At 68.5% G+C, this 20,693-nt stretch overlaps 4 protein-coding genes across 5 annotated transcripts in view; 1 reads left to right on the top strand and 3 right to left on the bottom strand.

The window, feature by feature from the left end:
- KCNJ9 (potassium inwardly rectifying channel subfamily J member 9) overlaps positions 1–389 on the bottom strand; it is a 23,549-nt gene extending 23,160 nt beyond the window's left edge. Inside the window, exon 1 of the mRNA XM_063357536.1 lies at positions 371–389. The gene's annotated coding sequence lies outside the window, so the exon portion shown is untranslated. The remainder of the gene's footprint in view (positions 1–370) is intronic.
- The window catches only part of LOC134526110 (junctional adhesion molecule A-like), a 7,661-nt gene extending 4,107 nt beyond the window's left edge, over positions 1–3,554 (bottom strand). The window contains exon 1 of the mRNA XM_063357614.1: positions 3,534–3,554. Within this exon, the coding sequence (XP_063213684.1) occupies positions 3,534–3,554 (21 nt within the window). The remainder of the gene's footprint in view (positions 1–3,533) is intronic.
- Positions 2,786–11,879, top strand: KCNJ10 (potassium inwardly rectifying channel subfamily J member 10). Its single transcript, XM_063357539.1, has 2 exons — positions 2,786–2,793; positions 10,664–11,879. The coding sequence occupies exon 2, from the start codon at positions 10,664–10,666 to the stop codon at positions 11,804–11,806; it is 1,143 nt and encodes a 380-aa protein (XP_063213609.1). The 5' UTR covers positions 2,786–2,793; the 3' UTR covers positions 11,807–11,879.
- Positions 11,880–14,155: 2,276 nt separating this feature from the next.
- Positions 14,156–20,227, bottom strand: F11R (F11 receptor). Of its 2 annotated transcripts, XM_063357548.1 has the most exons (10): positions 20,070–20,227; positions 17,851–17,907; positions 17,442–17,555; positions 17,196–17,339; positions 15,833–16,035; positions 15,633–15,735; positions 15,034–15,138; positions 14,925–14,934; positions 14,625–14,673; positions 14,156–14,317 (listed from the first exon to the last, which is right to left on the bottom strand). In XM_063357548.1, the coding sequence occupies exons 1-10, from the start codon at positions 20,149–20,151 to the stop codon at positions 14,282–14,284; spliced, it is 903 nt and encodes a 300-aa protein (XP_063213618.1). In that variant the 5' UTR covers positions 20,152–20,227; the 3' UTR covers positions 14,156–14,281. The 2 variants fall into 2 exon arrangements, 1 of the variants encoding a protein (XP_063213618.1); XR_010073889.1 differs by having other exon boundaries at positions 14,625–14,934; positions 15,031–15,138.
- Between the last annotated feature and the right edge of the window lie 466 nt (positions 20,228–20,693).

Genomic DNA, 20,693 nt, shown 5'->3' with positions numbered 1-20,693 from the left:
CCCCCCTCCCCCCGGCCCGTGTTCCCCCCCCCCCGCTCCGTGTCACCGCCCCCCCCCCCCCGGGTCTGTCGCCCCGGCCCCCCCAAGTCCGTGTGTCCCCCCCCGCTCCGTGTCCCCCCCGCCCCCCCAAGTCCGTGTCCCCCCCCCCCCGCGCTCCGTGTGTCCCCCCCCCCCCCCAGGTCTGTCGCCCCCCCAAGTCCGTGTCCCCCCCCCCCCGGCCCGTTCCCCCCCCCCCGTCTGTGTGTGTCCCCAGTCTGTGTAGTCCCCCCCCCGCGGTCCGTGTCGTCCCCCCCTCCGGGTCTGTCATCGTGCCCCCCCCCCCCCCCCCCCCCCCAACCTCGTGTCCGCCCCCCCCCGGCCCCGCACTCACCGCTCGCCCCGCGGCCGCCGCTCCCGCCGGGCCGCGCAGGCTGCGCGCATGGCGCCGGGGGGGGGCCAAACCGGGGGGGGGGGGCCAAACCGGGGTGGGGGGGGGGGTGCTCAGGGCCCGGCCGCGCAGGATCGCCCCCCCCCCCCCCCCCCCCCCCAACACCTCCCCTGGTCCCGGTGTCCGTGTGTGTGTCCCCCCCCCCCCCCCCTTCCCCCCCCGCGCCGTTCCCCGGCAACGGCTGCGCGCGGCTAAAAATACCGAAATCCTCACCAAAAACCCGCCCCCCCCCCCCACCCCCCGGCCGCCCGGACCCGCCCCCCCCTCCCCCGCCCCCGCAGTTATGGGGGGGGGGGGGGGCAGGTGCGCACACCTGCGGGGGGGGGGGGGACACACACGGACGGGGACACACGCGTGTGACACTGAGAACGCCCCCGGGGGGGCACACGAGATCCGCCCCCCCCCCCAACCCCCCCCGCGCTGGCCCAGGCACCGCATTGGGAGCCGCAGCTGAGCCACACTAGCCCAGGCCTCTCCCTTGCTAGCCCAGAGCCCCCCCGCCGCTGCCCACCAGCCCAGGCCCTCTCTCACTAGCCAAGCTCCCCCACCACCACTAGCCCAGAGCCCCCCCTCACTAGCCCAGGGCCCCCTCACTAGCCCAGGCCCTTCCCTCACTAGCCCAGAGCCCCCCCTCACTAGCCCAGGGCCCCCTCACTAGCCCAGGCCCTCTCTCACTAGCCAAGCTCCCCCCCCTCACTAGCCCAGAGGCCCCCCTCACTAGCCGGGGACCATTCACTAGCCCAGAGCCCCCCTTCACTAGCCCAGGGGCGCCCCTCACTAGTCCAGGCCCTTCCCTCACTAGCCTAGCTCCCCCCCACTAGCCCAGGCCCTCTCTCACTAGCCAAGCTCCCCCCCTCACTAGCCCAGAGGCCACCCCTCACTAGCCCGGGGACCCTTCACTAGCCCAGAGCCCCCCCTCACTAGCCCAGGGCCCCCTCATTAGTCCAGGCCCTTCCCTCACTAGCTCAGGGCTACCTTCACTAGCCCAGGCCCCCTCTCACTACCCAATCTCCCCCCCCTCACTAGCCCAGGGCCCCCCATCACTAGCCCAGCACTTCCCATCATTAGCCCAGCTCCCCCCATCACAGCCAGGACCCCCCAGCACCATCCAGGACCCCCATCACTAGCCAGGGCTCAGTGGTCACTAGCCAGGCCCCCCTGCCGTCGGTGGCCCAGGCCCCTCAGTCGGTGGCCAGGCCCTCCCCCGGTGCCTCCGGGAGCCCCCACGCCTCCCCGGCCCCCCCCCGGGCGGACAAAGGCGCTTTGTACCGCGGCCCTGGGGAACCGGCCCCGGCCCGGGAACAGCGGGGCCTTGTGTGGGGCGGCCGCGACGCCGCGACCCACGGACCTACAGCCCCACGGACCCACACCCCACGCTCCCACAGCCCCACAGCTCCGTGCCCCACGCTCCCACGGACCCCCGGTCCCAAAGACCCACGGCCCCACAGCTCCACGCCCCACGGACCCACGGTCCCAAAGACCCACGGGTCCGCACCCCATGGACCCACGGACCCGCACCCCATGGACCCACGGACCCCCAGCCCACAGCCCCACAGCTCCGTGCCCCACGCTCCCACGGACCCACGCTCCCAAAGACCCACATCCCTATGGCCCCACGGCCCCACGGCCCCACATTCCCATGCACCCACGGTCCCAAAGACCCACGGCCCCGCACCCCACGGCCCCACAGCCCCGCAGCTCTGCGACCCACAGCCCACGGCCCCACAAGCTCCCTGTCCCCCCACCCCCGCTGCCCCCCCCGCAATTAGCAGCATCGGGGCGGGCGTTGCCCCCCCGGGGGGGTGCTGCTGTGGGGGGTGTGTGTGTGTGTGTGTGTGTGTCCGTGTCCCTGCGCGGGTGGGTGCCCACGGGTGGACACCCCGCTCCCCTCGTCACCCCACGCACAGGGATGCTCGGGGCGAGGGGGGGGGGCGCTGCTGTGACCGGGGGTGGTGGTGGTGCTGGGGGGGGTGTCTCCGTCCGGTGCCGGTTCCGGACCCCCCCCCCCCGGTGCCGGTGGCCGCGGTCCCCTCGCCCCCCCCCCCCTCGCCCCCCGTGGCCGGTAACGTGACCCGGTGCCGGCTCGTTTTCCACCCATTAACCCCCGTCCCGCCCCCGGCGGCTCCTCCCCGCCCCGGGCCCCCTCCCCGGCCCCGCCAATCGGTGCCCCGGCGAGGCGGGGGGGGGACGGACACACGGACACACACACACACACACACACACGCGGGGGGGGCCCGTCCCGTCCCGTCCCGCCGCCGCCGCCCCGCCGAGCCATTAAAGCCCATGGGCGGCGACGGGCGGCGACCGGGCTGAGCGAGGCCGGGACCCCCCCCAAGTCCCCCCCCCCCCCAACCACCCCGAGCAAGGTAAGGGCGGCCGGGGGCGGGGGGCGCCCGGGGTGGGGCCCCGGGGGTCCCCTGTCCCCTCCGGGGCGCCCCGAGGGGCGCGGGCACCGGCCGGCGCCGCTGGACCCTCATCCGTCCCCCGCAGCCACCGGGACCCCGTCACCCCACGTCCCCACAGAACTACGTCCCCGTGTCCCCACACCCCATGTCCCCCCGTGTCCCCACGTCCCCCGGAGCCCCGTGTCCCCATAGAACTACATCCTCCCCCCGTCTCCCCCGGAGCCCCACGTCCCCGTGTCCCCCGTAGCACTGCATCCCTGTGCCCCCATCTCCCCACGTCCCCCTGTCCCCTGACCCCCACGTCCCCACGTCCCACATCCCTGTGTCCCCATACACCCCCACAACCCTGTGTCCCATGTCCCCGTATCCCCGTGTCCTCATATCCCATGTCCCCGTGTCCCCACATCCCCATATCCCCACATCCCCGTGTCCCCATGTCCCACATCGCCATGTCCCCATGTCCCCGTGTCCCCACATCCCCATATCCCCACATCCCGTGTCCCCATGTCCCACATCGCCATGTCCCATGTCCCACATCCCCACGTCCCCGTGTCCCCATATCCCCCTGTCCCCATATCCCTGTGACCCTGTGTCCTCCCATCCCGGCATCCCCGGATCCCCCTGTCCCCCTGTCCTGTGTCCCCGGATCCCCATTCTGCACATCCCCATGTCCCCGTGTCACGTACCCCCGTGTCACGTACCCCCATGTCACGTACCCCCATGTCCCCGTATCCCCCTGTACCTCCAGTCCCCATGTCCCCCTGCCCCGTATCCCCATGTCCCCATATTCCCATATCCCCGTGTCCCCGTATCCCATGCCATGTCCCCATGTCCCCGTATCCCCATGTCCCCATGTCCCCATATCCCCATGTCCCCATGTTCCCATATTCCCATGTCCCCATGTCCCCATGTCACATACCCCCATGTCCCCGTATCCCCTTGTACCTCAGTCCCCATGTCCCCGTATCCCTGTATCCCCATATCCCCATGTCCCTGTATCCCCGTATCCCCATGTCCCCGTGTCCCCATGTCCCTGTGTCCCCGTATCCCCATGTCCCTGTATCCCCGTATCCCCATGTCTCCGTGTCCCCATGTCCCCGTGTCCCTGTATCCCCGTGTCTCCATGTCCCTGTGTCCCTGTATCCCCATGTCCTGTATCCCCGTATCCCCATGTCCCTGTGTCCCATGTTCCTGTATCCCCATATCCCCATGTCCCTGTGTCCCCACGTCCCCGTGTCCCCGTATCCCCATGTCCCCGTATCCCCATGTCTCCATGTCCCTGTGTCCCCGTATCCCCATGTCCCCGTATCCCCATGTCCCTGTATCCCCGTGTCCCCATGTCCCTGTGTCCCTGTATCCCTGTGTCCCCATGTCCCCGTATCCCCATGTCCCCGTATCCCGTGTCCCCTTATCCCCGTGTCCCCATGTCCCTGTATCCCCATATCCCCGCGTCCCCGTGTCACGTACCCCCATGTCCCCCCTCTCCCCCCCAGCGCAGGGGGACCTTGAGGGACAGAGGGGCACAGCAGCCCCCCCCCCGCAGTGTCGTCCCCCCCCAGCCCCGAGGTCCCCGCAGCCCCGGGGGAGGGAGGCCTGAGGCCCCCCCCAGAGCCAAGTCCCAAATAGGGACCCCCCCATGGCGGTGGGGGACACCTGAGCACTCCCCACTCTTCCTGGGCCCCCCCCAACTGGTGTAACGAGGCCGGGGGGTCTCAGCCCGGCGCTGGGTGGGTGGGTGGGGGGGGTTAATCCCCCCCCGCCGTGGGTTTGGGTCCCCGGGGACGGGCCGTTCAAGGGCGTTTGGGTCAGGGGGGGGTGGAGTGTCCCCGTGTCCCCCACCCCGTCCCCACGGGGGGCAACGGGGACCCCGAGCGCTGGGTTGGTGGCCCCGGATGGGCTGTGGGTTAACCAGGCTGCGGGTTAACCGGGCTGTGGGTTAGTCACCCTGGGTTAGCTGGGACCAGAGAGTGCCTCCACTGGGTTAAACCAGGCTGAGGGTTAACCAGGCTGAGGGTTAACCGGGCTATGGGTTAACCAGGCTATGGGTTAACCAGGCTGTGAGTTAACCGGGCTATGGGTTAACCAGGCTATGGGTTAACCAGGCTGTGGGTTAACCGGGCTGCAGGTTAACTGGGCTGCGGGTTAACCAGGCTGCGGGTTAACCAGGCTGTGGGTTAGTCACCCTGGGTTAGCTGGGACCATAGAGTGGCTCCACTGGGTTAACCGGGCTGTGGGTTAACCAGGCTGTGGGTTAACTGGCTGCGGGTTAACCAGGCTGCGGGGTTAACCAGGCTACAGGTTAGTCACCCTGGGCTAGCTGGGATCATAGAGTGGCTCCACTGGGTTAACAAGGCTCTGGGTAACCAGGCTGTGGGTTAACTGGGCTGAGGGTTAACCAGGCTGCGGGTTAACCAGGCTGTGGGTTAGTCACCCTGGGTTAGCTGGGACCATAGAGTGGCTCCACTGGGTTAACCGGGCTGTGGGTTAACCAGGCTGTGGGTTAACTGGGCTGCGGGTTAACCAGGCTGCGGGTTAACCAGGCTACAGGTTAGTCACCTGGGCTAGCTGGGATCATAGAGTGGCTCCACTGGGTTAACCAGGCTGAGGGTTAACCAGGCTGAGGGTTAACCGGGCTGCAGGTTAACTGGGCTGTGGGTTAACCAGGCTGTGGGTTAGTCACCCTGGGTTAGCTGGGACGATAGAGTGGCTCCACTGGGTTAACCGGGCTGCGGGTTAACCGGGCTGTGGGTTAACCGAGCTGTGGGTTAGCCACCCTGGGCTAGCTGGGACCGCAGCGTGGCTGTGCTGGGCGACCCGGGCCGTGGGTTAGTCACGCCGGATTAGCCGGGCTGCGGATTAGCTACGCTGGATTAGCGGGGTGCGGATTAGCCACGGTGGATTGGCCGCACCGGTATAACCGGGTGTGGGTTATCCCGGGTGTGGGTTATCCCGGTTGTAGGTTATCTGGGCTGTGGGTTACCCGGGTGTGGGTTATCCCGGGTGTGGGTTACCCGGGGCGCAGGTTATCCCAGCTGCAGGGTAATCTGCCTGCGGATTAACCCCGCTGTGGGTTAACCCAGGCTGCAGGATAACTGGTCTGGGGGTCACCCGTGTGTGGGTTAACCGGGCTGTGAGTTACCCCTGGAGTGGGTTAACTGGGCCGTGGGTTACCCCTGGTGGGGGTTAACCAGGCCATGGGTTACCCGGGTGTGGGTTAATCAGGCCATGTGTTACCCCTGGTAGGGGTTAACCAGCTTGTGGGTTACCCGGGTGTGGGTTAACCAGGCTGTGGGTTACCCCTGGTGGGGGTTAACCGGGCTGGGAGCTGCCCAGGCTGCAGGTTAACGGGGCTGGGGGTTAACGAGGCTCTGGATTAACGAGGCTCTGGGTTAACGAGGCTCTGGGTTAACGGGCCTGGGGCTTGACGAGGCTCTGAGTTAATGAGGCTGGGGGTTAACGAGGTTACCGGGGTGGGTTGGAGGGGGCTGCGGTTACCGGGGGGGGCCGCGGTGGCTTCTCCGATGGCTACGGGGGGGCTGAGCCATGGGGACGCCGTGGAGACGCCGTGGGGGGGACACCCCCCCCCCACCCCCCCCCGCCCTTATCCACGGGGCACCTGCGCCCGTGGGCACCTCGAAAAAGGGCCAAACCGGGCTTTTTCCACCCGTTTCTGGCGGGGGTGGGGGTGGGGGGGCGGAAATCTGCTTTTTCGCCTCCGCCGTCGGCTGAACGAGGGTTGGGCAGCGCTTGGGGGGGGGGTGGGAGGAGGAAACACCCCCAAAAAATCACCATTTTGAGGTGTCCCCCCCGGTGCTGCGGGGGGGGGGTGGGGGGCGAGATGAGGGTCCCCATGGCCGGGGTTGGGGGGGGGGGGGGGGGGGCCACGACTCCTGTCATCTTCCCCCCCCCCCGGCGTGTCCCGGGTGGTGGCGTGAAGGGGCGCGGGGCCTAAATTTGGGGTCAAAGCGGGTGGATACGGGGGTGTGGGATTGGAAGGGGGGGACTGGGGGGGGGTGGGTGGCGGTGATGGGGTGGGGGGGGGGCCCTCCCCGGCTCCCAACCACCCCGGGACCCCCGTCGGGGGGGGGGGGGGGCCGCGCTGGCGTCGGGGCGCGCGGGGCCCTGCATGTTAACGAAGGGCTTCGTCAAAGCGCCTTTGTGCCCCGCCAGCTCCATTGAGGCCTCGCCGCCGGGGCGCACAATGGCCCCACTGTCCCCGTCCCCCCCCCCCTCTCCGGGGGGGGGGGTGCGTGTGTGTGTGTGTGTGTGTGTGTCCCCCACCTCGCCTCGCACAGCCGCCCCACACCCCCACGGCACCCTGCCCCACCGCCGGCCGCAGCCCCCCCCGGCCCTGCCATCAACGCCACCATGGGGGTCCCGCTTCCCCCATCCCCCCCCCCCCCAGTTGCCACCAGTATGATGCCAGCGCCCCAGTTTGGGGATGGAGGTTGTGGCGGGGGGGGGGAACTGGCGGGGAGCCCGGCCATGGCTGGCACCGGGTGTGGGAACGGTGCCCGGGCTGGTGGTGCCAGCGGGACGCGGCGAGATGGAGGAGGAGGCTGTGGGGGGGGGGGGGGGGGCGGGGGGGGGACGGGACGTGTCCCCCTGTGTGTGTGTGTGTCGTGTCCCCCCCACCCCACCCCCCAAATTGGGGACTGGATCCCTGCGCTCGCCCCCAGCGTGGGAGCGTCGCTGGAGAAGGGGGAGGGAAACTGAGGCACGGCGGCGAGGGGGGGGGGGGGGGGCGGTGTGGGGGGGTGTTAATGGGTAACCCGTCGTGCCCGCGGGCACCGTCCCCGCGTCGGGAACAAGCGCCGGCTTGTCACAACCCGTGTCCCCGCAGGCCCGGGGGCACGGGGCACGCGCCTTCCCCCCCCCCCCCCAACCCGTGCCGGCGGCCGTGCGAGACGCGGTGACCCCAAAAAATGAAGGCGAGGGGGGGGGCGGGGGGTGGGGGCAGAGACCCCAAAGAGGGGCCTGGGGACCTCGAGGAGGGGGGTGAGACACCCCAGAAGGGGGGCAGGGGATACTGGAGTGCGCAGAGGACACCCCCCCCCCCCCCCAAAAAAAGAGAGTGTGGGGACCCCAAAGGTGGATGCGGGGACCCTGAGGGTGGGAAACCCCCCCAAAAAGGGGGGGGTCTGAGCCCTAAAGAGGGTGCAGGGACCCCAGAGGGGACTTTGTGGGGGTGCAGGGACCACGGTGTCCCCCCCCGGGGATGCGGCTGGGGACGTGCTGGTGCCTGTCGCTGCCCGGTATGGCAGAGCGCTGGGGACAGGGTGGCTTTGGGGACACACGGTGGCTCTGGGGACCCTCAGCAGCCCCAGGACACACGGGGACTCTGGGGACAGGGTGGCTTTGGGGACACATGGTGGCTCTGGGGACCCTCAGCAGCCCCAGGACACACGGGGACTCTGGGGACAGGGTGGCTTTGGGACACATGGTGGCTCTGGGACCCTCAGCAGCTCCAGGACACACGGGGACTCTTGGGCCAGGGTGGCTTTGGGGACCCCCAGCAGCTCCAGGACACAGGGTGACACTGGGGACATGGTGGCTCTAGGGACCCGCAGCAGCCCCAGGACACATGGGGACTCTTGGGACAGGGTGGCTTTGGGGACACACCGTGGCTTTGGGGACCCCCAGCAGCTCCAGGACACAGGGTGACTCTGGGGACATGGTGGCTTTGGGGACATGGTGGCTCTGGGGACTCCCAGCAGCCCCAGGACACAGGTGACTCTTGGGGCCAGGGTGGCTTTGGGGACACACAGTGGCTTTGGGGACAGCCAGCAGCTCAGTCCCCGGTGCCACCGTCCCCCTCTGCCTTTCACCGGGAGGGGACGCGGTGCGGGCTGGACGGTAGCAGTGCCACCCGCTTCCCCCCGGCCTTGGCGAGCGCAGGGACACCGGGCTCCAAGGAGACCCCCCAGGGTGCCACCGTGCCCCCGGTGTCCCCGGCGTCCCCGGTGTCCCCGGCACGCTGCCCTTGCCGCATCCGTGGCGGAAGCCGTGGCGGGGCCAAACGCTGGCGTGGGCTGAAAAGGCCTTTTCTGTGGGGGCGGTGGTGGCCGGGGCTGGCAGGGGACAGGGGACGGGGACAGGGACGGAAATGCGCCTGGCGCTGCCACCAGCCATTTGTCCCTGTCACCTTCCATTCATCCCCCTTCCTCTTCCTCCCACCGGGCCGGGATCCCCCCCCACGGGATGGCGGGGAGCTGGGGGTGGGGGGAGCTGCCAGGGGACACGAGGGGACGGGGATGGGTTGGGAGAGGGACGGAGGGTGGCAGGGGACAGAGGGACAGCAGGGACGGTGGCTGCAGGAGGGGTGGGAGCCACAGCAGCCCCCATCTCTGAGGTGCCACGAATCTGTCAGGTCTCCGCGGCCGGGCCAGGGTCCCCTACGCGCTCCGTGTCCCCCCCTACGCGCTCCGTGTCCCCCCCCACACGCTCCGTGTCCCCCCCCACACGCTCCGTGTCCCCCCCCTACGCGCTCCATGTCCCCACGGTGCCTGGGGACAGCGTGGGGGGGGGGGGGGCTCTGCCCTGAGCACCCCCCTGCCGTGAGATGAGTCCTCCCGGCCTCAGCCCCCGCCTGCCCGCTGCTGCCGGGAGGGGGGTGTCGTCCCCCCCCCCCAGCTCCCACCCCCACCCCTCCGTGCCCCACTGCACCCCACAGCTATCGCTGTGCCCCACATCCTTCCCCTCCACCTGCCACCCCCTCAGCTCCAGCCCATCCACCCAACGGACACCCAACTGTCCTCACCCCCCGGCCGTCCCCTCTGTCCCTCCACCCGTCCCCCAGGGCCAAGAAATTCCTTTGCTCATCCATCCATCATCCATCCATCCATCCTCTTACCCACACCCCATCCATCCATCACCCATCCATCCATCCATCCATCCATCCATCCATCCATCCATCCTCTTACCTACACCCCATCCATCCATCACCCATCCATCCATCATCCATCCATCCATCCTCTTACCTACACCCCATCCATCCATCATCCATCCATCCATCATCCATCCTCTTACCCACACCCCATCTATCAATCCATCCATCCATCCATCCATCCATCTTCTCTGTCCATTCTCTCCATCCTCTCCTTCATCCCTCCCTCGATCCTTCTTCTCCATCCATCTTCCCATCCATCCCTCTCCTCCATCCCTCCCTTGCTCCATCTTCTCCATCCCTCTTCATCCATCCATCCTCCCATCCATCCATCTTCTCTATCCATCCTCTCCATCTGTCAGTCTCCATCCCTCTTCATCCCTCCATTGATCCTTCTTCTCCATCCCTCTCTCCTCCATCCCTCTCTTGCTTCGTCTTCTCCATCCCTCTTCATCTATCCATTGATCCTTCTTCTCCATCCCTCTTCCCATCCATCCATCCATCCATCCCTTTTCTCTGTCCATCCTCTCTGTCTTCTCCGTCTTCTCCATCCCTCTTCATCCATCTTCTCTATCCATCCTCTCCATCCCTCGTCATCCCTCCATTGATCCTTCTTCTCCATCCATCTTCCCATCCATCCCTTTTCTCTATCCATCCTCTCCATCTGTCAATCTTCTCCATCCCTCTTCCTCCATCTGTCCATCTTCTCTATCCATCCTCTGCAACTGTCCATCTTCATCCCTCTTCATCCCTCCATTGATCCTTCTTCTCCATCCATCTTCCCATCCATCCATTGATCCATCTTCCCATCCGTCCTTCCCTCGCTCCGTCTTCTCCATCTTCTCCATCCCTCCGCCCACTGACTCAACACCCACCACCACCACCACCTCCACTCTCTCCCCGGCAGCCCCTCCTCACCTCCCCTCCCATCACGGCCTCTTCCAGATGACGTCGGCCACCAAGGTGTACTACAGCCAGACCACGCAGACCGACAGCCGCCCGCTCATCGGCTCGGGGCTGCGCCGGCGCCGGGTGATGACCAAGGATGGCCGCAGCAACGTGCGGATGGAGCACATCGCCGACAAGCGCTTCCTGTACCTCAAGGACCTGTGGACCACCTTCATCGACATGCAATGGCGGTACAAGCTCATCCTCTTCTCCGCCACCTTCGCCGGCACCTGGTTTGCCTTTGGCGTCATCTGGTACCTGGTGGCCGTGGTCCACGGGGACCTGCTGGAGTTCGACCCGCCGGCCAACCACACGCCGTGCGTCATGCAGGTGCACACCCTCACTGGCGCCTTCCTCTTCTCCCTGGAGTCCCAGACCACCATTGGCTACGGCTTCCGCTACATCAGCGAGGAGTGTCCCCTCGCCATCGTCCTGCTCATCACCCAGCTGGTCCTCACCACCATCATGGAGATCTTCATCACCGGCACATTCCTGGCCAAGATCGCCCGGCCCAAGAAACGCGCCGAGACCATCAAGTTCAGCCAAAACGCGGTGGTGGCCCAACACAACGGCAAGACCTGCCTGATGATCCGCGTGGCCAACATGCGCAAGAGCCTCCTCATCGGCTGCCAGGTGACGGGCAAACTCCTCCAGACCCACCTCACCAAGGAGGGCGAGAGCGTCCGCCTCAACCAGGTCAACGTGGACTTCCAGGTGGACACTTCTTCCGACAGCCCCTTCCTCATCCTGCCCCTCACCTTCTACCACGTGGTGGACGACGCCAGCCCCTTCCGGGACATGGCCCTCCGGACGGGCGAAGGCGACTTCGAGCTGGTGGTCATCCTCAGCGGCACCGTGGAGTCCACCAGCGCCACGTGCCAAGTGCGCACCTCCTACCTGCCCGAGGAGATCCTCTGGGGCTACGAGTTCACCCCGGCCATCTCCCTCTCGGCCAGCGGCAAGTACGTGGCCGACTTCAGCCTCTTCGACCAGGTGGTGAAGGTGACGGCGCCCTGTTGCCTCCACGAGACCGTCCGGTTCGGGGACCCCGAGAAGGTGAAGCTGGAGGAGTCCCTGCGGGAGGCGGCGGAGCGGGAGCGGGAGGGGGCCCCCCTGAGCGTGCGCATCAGCAATGTCTGAGTGCCCGCCGGGACGCCGCCGACGCCGCCAGAGGTGCCACCAGCCCCGGAGATGCCACCAGCCCCTGGAGGTGCCACCAGCCCCAGAGATGCCACCACTGCTGGAGATGCCACCAACCCTGGAGATGCCCAGTGCTGGAGGTGCCACAAGCCCTGGAGATGCCCACTGCTGGAGGTGCCACCAGCCCAAGATGCCACCAGACACTGGGGGTGCCACCAGCCCCTGGAGATGCCACCAATGCTGGAGGTGCCACCAGCCCCTGGAGATGCCACCAGCCCAAGATGCCACCAGACGCTGGAGGTGCCACCAACCCCAGAGATGCCACAAGTCCCTGGAGATGCCACCAGCCCAAGATGCCACTAGCCCCTGGAGATACCACTAGACAGTGGAGGTGCCACCAGCCCCTGGAGATGCCACCAATGCTGGAGGTGCCACCAGCCCAAGATGCCACTAGTCCTGGAGATGCCACCACTGCTGAGGTGCCACAAGCCCCCGGAGATGCCACAAGCCCTGAAGATGCCACCACTGCTAGAGATGCCACCAGCCCAAGATGCAACTAGCCCCTGGAGATGCCACCAGCCCCTGGAGGTGCCGCCAGCCCGGAGGTGCCACTAGTCCCTAGAGGTGCCACCACTGCTGGAGGTGCCACCAGCCCCAGATGCCACCAGCCCCTGGAGGTGCCACAGCCCCAGAGATGCTACCACTGCTGGAGGTGCCACCAGCCCCAGAGATGCCACCACTGCTGGAGGTGCCACCAGCCCCTGGAGGTGCCACAGCCCTCAGAGAAGCCACCGGCTCTTCCCTCCGTCCCATTATCCAGGCCATTTCACCCCTTGGGTGCTCGCCCACCGGCTGGTGGGGTGTCATCCCCTGTCCCAAGCCCCTGGGGACAGGACTGTCCCCGTCCCCCTCCCCTAAAGCTCCACTAACACCAGCCAGAGGCCCCTGGCCCACCGCAGGTCACAACCCTGCGGGGAGATGCTGTCCCCAGGGCGGGGGGTGGGGGGGGACGACACACAAACACACGGCCACCTCCAGCCCCCAGGGACGGATATGGCCACCTCCCGCCCCCGGGGACAGCGGGGGGGCCACCGCTTCTTGCCAGCCGGGAGCCATCTCGCTGCCCCGTCCCACCCCGGGCTGAGACCCGAGGCCGCTCGCTGCACGTGTGGAGGGACACGTGCACGTGGGAGGCTCAGGCCGAAGCAGGGGGGGGCAACGCACACCCCCCCCAGCCCCCCCCTTCGCCCTCCCCACAGCACCCAGCCCCCCGGGGGCGCCCGGGCTCATCGCACGCTCCACTGGGGAAACTGAGGCAGGAGAAGCCCCCCTGACCCCCCACCCCCCCCCCTCCTCCAGCAGCCCCCCCTCGCCTCCGCGGCTTGCCGGGGCCGGGGGGGGGGGGTGGGGGGGACATACACACACACACACTGGGGCGTCACCGATATCGGACGCGGCTGCGGCGCCGCGTCCCCCCCACCTCCGGGCTGGGGACCCCCCCCCCCCCCCCCCCAGCCCCGTCGCTGCTGCTAACGTAGAGCTCTGCTATTAACGCGCGTCCCCGGCTGCCCCCCCCGGCCCCCCCCGCCCCGCTGAGGCCAGGTGATACCATATACATACGTATATATATAAATATATATATATATAGTGCGACTAATCTATATATATATAACGGGGAAGGAAAGTGTCGTGTGTGTCGTCCCCCCCCCCTCCCCAGCACAGAACTGGCTCTCCGGAGCCCCCCCCCCCTCCCCCCCCCCGGGGTCTCGTCCTCGATTTGGGGGAGAAAAAGCGAAGCTGTTACTAAATAAAGGTTACGTTGACGGCGGGGAAGGGCTCTGCCGCCTGCGCCGGAGCTGGGGGGGGGGGATCCCAATGTCCCCAGGGTCCCCCCCCCTCAACCCCAAAAGCAGGTGGTGGGGGGTGGGGGGGGAGAAGAGCCATTTTCCCCCCCCGCCCCCCTCCCCGGGAAGGGCACTGGGCGCTCGGTACGAGGACACAGGTTATTTATTTCCAGTGGCCACGGGCTCGGTCTGGCCCCCCCCGCCCCGCCGCCCAGGACAGGGGGGCAACTGGGACCAGTGGGAGGCTGGGACTGGTTCGCTCCCACCCCCCAGGAGAGCTGGGGGCAGGGGGGGGGGACGGGGACGTGGGGTTACACCAGCCCCCACTGCAGCCCTGTCCCCTCCGTGGCCGAGAAACCCCCCCCCCCCCCGGGGACACGGGGACGTCCCCAAAGGGCAGCAGTCCCTGCGCGGGGACACGGGTCCTGCTGGGTGGGTGGGGGGGACGGGACAGGAGACCTAACACCCCCCCCCCAAAAAAAAAAACAAAACCCACCATCTGAGGTGACTGCAAAGGCACCGGGTGATACTTAAAAAAACCCCAAAAAACCAAAAAAATAACAATTAAAAATCACGGCGTAGCTACAGTAATTGGGGAACATTTACAGGAGCCGGTGGCACGGCCGGAGCTTCACACCAGGAAGGAGGACGTCTGCTTGAACTCTCCCTGCGGGGACAAAGGGGACGTTAAGGGTGACGGGGGAGCCGGGGGGGGGACACGCCGCCGCCACACACGAGGGGTGCCGTGGGTGGGGACAGCCCGGGTGGCTCTGCCACCGTCCCCCGGGAGAGCGGGACACGGTGCCCAGCGGCCCGTCTCGCCCCGAGAAGGACAAAGAGAAGGGAGGCTGGGGACAGGGGTGGCACCCGCGAGCCCCAGGGGACCCCTTAGGGCACCCCCGGGGGGAGGTGACGGTGCCACCCGCAGCCGGGTGGCACCGTCACGTCACCGCCCCGCTCCCGGCCGTACTCACTTCGCTGCGGTGCGAGGGCTGGCTGTAAATCACCTTCTTGCCGGCGGCGCTGCGGAAAGCGGGAACATCGGGAGAGACGTCACGTTGCCCGGAGTTCTCCCCCCCACCCCCCCCCAACCACCACCACCACCATCACCCCCAGCCCCGTCAACCTTGTCCCCCACCCTGAGCGCCCGGTGACACTCCAGGCACCTTCCCAGCCCGTTGTTGGCGGTGGCGGGGGAAGAGACCACCCGTCCCCACCGGCGGAGGAAGAGGAGGCCGCCGGGAGGGAGGCAGCAGCGTCACGGCTTCACTTACTCTTTTCTCTCTGAAATAAAAGCAGCAGAAGGGGGGTTTTAGGGGGGGACATCGGGGAGGGGGGGGGGTGACAGCTGAGGGGAGACGGGGGGGGGACATCACTCACTGCTGAAGAATCCCCGGCTGTAGGCAAACCAGACGCCGAAGGCCGCGAGCCCCAGCACCATCAGCAGCACCACGACGGCGGCCACGATGCCGCCGACGTTGACTTCGCCTGGAAAAAAGGGGATGTGGGAGAAGGGGGGGCCGGGGGGAACACACACACACACAAGGGGATCCCAGCGCGGACACCCACCGAAATCCCGGTGTGAGGGGTCCCTGCTCCGGGGTGGGGGAAGGGGTGGGGGGCAGCATCAAAGCCAGATGCCGTTTGGGGGTGAATCGGGCCACCCAGTTGAGTTTTACCCGTCCCCGGGGGCAACTTTCCCCCCCCGCCCCCGCCCCCCGGCCCCCAGCACCGCGCCGAGGGCTTATTTCAGCCCGGGGCTGTGCGGCGGGGTCATTAATACCCCCGTTAATTAACGTCATTAAACCCAGAAGGGTGAAGGGGTGATGGCGTGTGTGTCCCCCCCCGCCACCAAAACACGACCCGTGCCGGACGCAGCGCGGGCAGAGCTTGGAAAAGCCCCACGGTGTTGGGCGGGGGGGGTCGGGGGGGGGTAAAGGAAAAGGGGGGGGACAACACCGGCCTCCGCTGCCGTTCCTTACTGGCTTCCATGCGGAAAACGTCCGATTTCTGGGGGGCGCCCACGTTGTTGGTGGCCTCGCAGTAGTAGTCGCCGGTGTCGAAGCTGCTGAGGGGCTCGAAGATCTAAGAGGGGAGCGGGGAGATGAGCCGGGGTGGGGGGGGAAGGAAGGCGGCGGCGGCTGCAAGGGGGTGTGTGTGGGGGGGGTTCCCCAGCGCTCACCAGTTCCCCCGTGGCGGAGTCCAGGGTGTAGGAGGAATTTCGGAAGGTGGGGCTGGTTTTGGGGTCGGCGGGCATCAACATGCTGTCGCGGTACCAGAGGAAGGTGGGGGGCGGCGAGCCGTCCGTCTCGGTGCAGCGCAGCACGGTCTTGCTGCCGATGGTGGCCGAGGTGGGGACGTGGGCCAGCGGCTTCGAGGGGGGGACTACCAGAATATGGCGTCAGGGAGGCGTTTGCAGGGCACGGGACGGCAGTGCCAGCGTCCTCACGGTGGCAGGGACAAGGCTAAGCTTGTGGTGGTCAAGGCGGGGACATGGGCCACCACTTTGGAGGGGGGGGACTACCAGAATATGGCGTCAGGGGGTGTTTGCAGGGCATGGGACGGCGGTGCCAGCGTCATCCCAGCAGTGGGGACAGGGCTGAGCTCATGGTGGCCAAAGTGGGGACGTGGGCCACCGGTTTGGAGGGGGGGACTACCAGAATATGGCATCAGGGGGTGTTTGCAGGGCACGGGACGGCGGTGCCAGCGTCATCCCAGCAGTGGGGACAAGGCTGAGCTCATGGTGGCCAAAGTGGGGACATGGGCCACCGGTTTGGAGGGGGGGACTACCAGAATATGGCGTCAGGGAAGCGCTCGCAGGGCACGGGGCAGCGGTGCCAGCATCCTCCCCCATGGCTGTCCCCACCTGGCAGCGGGGACAAGGCCGAGGTGGGGATGTGGGCCACCAATTTCAAGGGGAGGACTACCAGAATATGGTGTCGGGGAGGTGTTTGCAGGGCACGGGACGGCGGTGCCAGCGTCCTCCCGGTGGCAGGGACAAGGCTGATCTTGTGATGGCCAAGGTGGGGACATGGGCCACCAGTTTGGAGGGGGGGACTATCAGAATATGGCGTCAGGGGGTGTTTGCAGGGCACGGGACGGCAGTGCCAGCGTCCTCCCCCCTGGCTGTCCCCACCTGGCAGCGGGGACAAGGCCAAGGTGGGGATGTGGGCCACCAATTTCAAGGGGAGGACTACCAGAATATGGTGTCGGGGAGGTGTTTGCAGGGCACGGGACGGCGGTGCCAGCGTCCTCCCGGTGGCAGGGACAAGGCTGAGCTTGTGATGGCCAAGGTGGGGACATGGGCCACCAGTTTGGAGGGGGGGACTACCAGAATATGGCGTCAGGGAGGTGCTCGCAGGGCACGGGACGGCGGTGCCAGCGTCATCCCAGCAGTGGGGACAAGGCTGAGCTCATGGTGGCCAAAGTGGGGACATGGGCCACCGGTTTGGAGGCGGGGGGGGACACACACACGGGACCAGCAAAGCCAGGCAAAGGGACAATGGAGGAGGGGGGTGTTTGGGGGGCGGGGGGGGGGGGCGCACCTTGGACGATGAGGTTGACCTCGGACTTGGCGATCTGGCTGCCGTCCCCCACCACCTCGCAGATGTACTTCCCCGTGTCCTCCCGCGTCACCGTGCCGAAGTGGATGCTGGTGGGGGAAAACCGGACCCGGTCCTTGTAGGGATCTGCCGGGAGAGAGAGAGGAGACGGGGCTGGGAACCGGAGGGAGGGAGGGAGGGAGACAGATGGGGGGGGGGGCAGGAGGGGGGGGGGACACACACACGTACCTGTCAGCTGTCCCCCGTAGTAGAAGAGGACGAGCGAGGAGCCCTTCTGGAATTTCCACTCGATGCGGGGGTTGTTCCAGCCGGAGCGATACGCCAAGCAGGGGATGTCGGTGGCTGCCGGGGGAGAGCGACGCTGGGGGGGGCGCGGGGGGGGCCGTGCCACCATCCCACGGAGGGTGACAATCCAAACCGGGGACGCCCAAACCCCTTCCCCCCCCTTCCCACACGGCAAACCGCCCCCCTCGGCCTCTGGGGACCTCGGGGCAAAGCCCGTTTGCAGGGGGTGGCAGGGGGACGCGTCTGGGCTGTGTGTGTGTGTCCCCCCCCCCCAGGGTGACACGTCTGGGTTGTGTCGTCCATCCCCGTCCCCCCCCCAGGGTGACAGGGTGGGGGACAGCGGGGCACTCACGGGTGTTTTCAGGCACTTGTTTGTCCTCGGAGGTGACCTGGGCTCCCATCGCGGAGGCTGCGGGGTGTGCGGGGGGCGGGGGGGGGAAAAGGACACGGATGAGAAATCTGGGGACACGGGGAGGCTGCGGCCGGGGCAAGGAGGTCACCGGGAGCCCCGGGGCAGCGGTGACGGTCCCCAGGGCAGGGGTGACGGGTGCCCGGCGTGTCACAAGTCTGGGGAGCCGGAAAATCCCGTCCTGCCTGCTCCGGGCGCTGTCCTGTCACGTCACCCCCCCCCCCCCCCCCGGCTCCCCGCCCCGGCCCTGCCCGGTTTCTGCCTGGTTTCGCAGGAAATGGGCCAGGGCGTTTCGCAACCCCTCTGCCCTCCGCGTCCCCCCCCCCCGCCTCCCGCGCACACGCGTGTCCCCTGCCCGTCCCCGTGGCGGTGGCACCGCCGACTGCCGCTCCTCTCGCCGTGTCCTTCGTCCTCGACGCCGGCGTTTCCCGGCACGGCTCCCGGTTTCGGGCCCGGGGAAGGCGGCGGCGGCGGCAGCAGCGGCGGCGACGCCGGGCGTGAGTCACGCCGTGGGGGAAGGTGACCAGGAACGGCCATGACCTCGTCCCCAACCCACCTTTGCACCCCGAATCGCTGCCAAGCGAAACCCGGGCGGGTGGCGGCAGAAAGAGCGGTTTTGGGGTGAAATAAGGGCGAAACGGGGAGGTTGATGTCCCCCGAGGGCTTCCTGGGCACCGCTCCCCGGAGCCGGCGCGGTGGCACGGTGCTGGCCGCTAACGCCATCGGAACCCCCCCAGCGTGGCCGAGTCCGGAACCGCGTCCCAGGGAGGTTGGGGGGAAAGGATTTGGGGGCGATTTGGGTGGGATTTGGGGCAGAAGTGGCACAAAGGTGACATCCCGAGGGACCAACCGCAGCAAGACGGGGTCCCCAGGGTGGGTGTCCCGGCCAGGATGCGGGCGCTGCCGGCTCCGGGTACAAATCAGCCGGGATCGGGTTAATCCCGACCGGCTCCAGGATTGCTCCAGCACAATAGCGGGGACGGGAAGGCCACCACAGGAAGGCCACAACAGGAAGGCCACCGCAGGAAGGCCACCGCAGGCCCGCTTGCCGGTGGCAAACCTTGTAACTTTGGCCTTTGGGAGTGTCGGTGGCACGGCATCGGCTACTCATTAACCGGGGCAGGCGGGGGCACATGTCACCCACCCATGGCACCCCCGTGGGGGGCACGGGACAGGGACGCCCCCGCCACCGGGCGACTCCGCCATCCGCCGGGACGGGATGTTTGGCCATGGCGGTTTTCCGGCCCCGGGAAGCGCGGCCGGATCCGTACCCCCCCGCCACCCCGAGCCCCCCGTTACCGATTGTGGGCGATGCCGGGCTCGGCGGGGGGTGCCGGGATGGGGCCAGCGGCACCGGCACAGCCCCATCCCGGTATCCGGGTGAGGAGGGGGGGGGGGGTGTCCCGGGGCTGTTGTGTCTCCCCCCGCGGTGGGGTGACCCCACAAAACCGGCCATAAACCGTAAATAACGGGGTGGCGGCGGCCCCGGGAGCGGTGCGTCCCCGGGGTTTCAGCGCTAACGGGGCTCCCCCGGGGCCGCGGGTTGGGGGGCGGGCGGGAGGGAGCTGTCGGGATATTAATAGCCCGTTATCGCCGGGCGTGGCGGCACCGGGTACCCCCGCCCCGCGGTACACACCGGGCTGCCGTGAACGGGGACGCTGGATGGCACCGGGGGAGCCGCCGCCCGGTAGCAGGACCCCTCCCGGGCAACCCACCGCCGCCCCCCCCCCCACCCCCGGTATCGGGACGGCCCCGGGGGGACCCCGCCAACCCCCCCGGTACCGCTACCGCCCCAGGGGGCCTCGACCAACCGACCCGCAGCCACCCGGAACCAGCCCCCTCCGGTCGATCCGCCCCCCCGGGACCTACCGCGCCTCCCGGTACCGGCACCGCCCCAGAGGACCCCCATCCACCCCTCTGGTACCGGCACCGCCCCACCGGACCCCCCACCACCCTCCCGGTACCGGCACCGCCTCGAGTGACCCCCACCCACCCCTCCGGTACCACCACCGCCCCGGGGGGCCTCGACTGACCCTCAGCCACCCGGAACCAACCCCCTCCGGGAACCCACCGCCCCTACCGGTACCGGCCGCCCCATTGTTGGGGCACCTCGCGGCCGCCCGCTCCCCCTCCCGGACCCCGCGCCCTCTCCGGGCACTCACCGGCCGCCACCCCGAGCAGCAACAGCAGCAGCAGGACCCGGGGCCGGGGCCCGGGGCCGCCCCGCCGCGCCGCTCCCGCCATGGCCGCCGCCGCCGCACTGCGCGCCCCCGCCCGCCCCAGGTGCGGCCCCGCCCCGCCAGGCCCCGCCCTCCCCCGGGCTGGGCCAACCCGGCTACGCCCCTCCGCCAGGTGCTGGGGAGCCCCGCCCATCGCCCGGTTCCATTGGCTGCGCCGCCTGTCTCGTCAAGGGGAGGGACCGCCCCCCTCGCTCTGACTGGCTGTCTCGGCCCCGCAGCTCCGGCGTGATTGGCTGAGGCGAAGGGGCCGCGCGAGCGACAGGTGTGGAGAGGGCGAGGCCTGCCGGCCAATGGGAGAGAGCGCTTGAACTTCTGGCCAATGGGCGCGCTCTGCGTCCCTCGTGGCGGCCCCCAGGCGGGGACCCGGCCGTTGCCATAGCGACGGGGCCTGCGGGGCCCGAGGAGGCTGCGGCACCCAGAGGGCTCCCAGTGCCCCCCCCCCAGGGCTCCCAGTGCCCTCCCAGTACCCCCCAGTACCTGCCAGTGCCCTCCCAGTACCCTCCACCCACCTTCTGGTACCTGCTAGTGCCCTCCCAGAGCTCCCAG

This window comes from Chroicocephalus ridibundus, chromosome 21 (assembly GCF_963924245.1).
Source record: "Chroicocephalus ridibundus chromosome 21, bChrRid1.1, whole genome shotgun sequence".
NCBI lineage: Eukaryota > Metazoa > Chordata > Aves > Charadriiformes > Laridae > Chroicocephalus > Chroicocephalus ridibundus.
Note: the sequence above shows the minus strand (reverse complement) of the source record. Positions and strands in the feature narration are given on the sequence as shown.

Bases quoted from the DNA above. Each gene is read 5' to 3' on its own strand.
- KCNJ10 (XM_063357539.1), top strand. From the start codon at position 10,664: ATGACGTCGGCCACCAAGGTGTACTACAGCCAGACCACGCAGACCGAC.
- F11R (XM_063357548.1), bottom strand. From the start codon at position 20,151: ATGGCGGGAGCGGCGCGGCGGGGCGGCCCCGGGCCCCGGCCCCGGGTC. The intron at 17,340-17,441 runs GTACGTGTGTGT...CTCTCCCGGCAG, and splicing joins CTACGGGGGACAGCTGACAG to ATCCCTACAAGGACCGGGTC. The intron at 15,139-15,632 runs GTAAGGAACGGC...CCTTTTTTCCAG, and splicing joins CGTTTTCCGCATGGAAGCCA to GCGAAGTCAACGTCGGCGGC.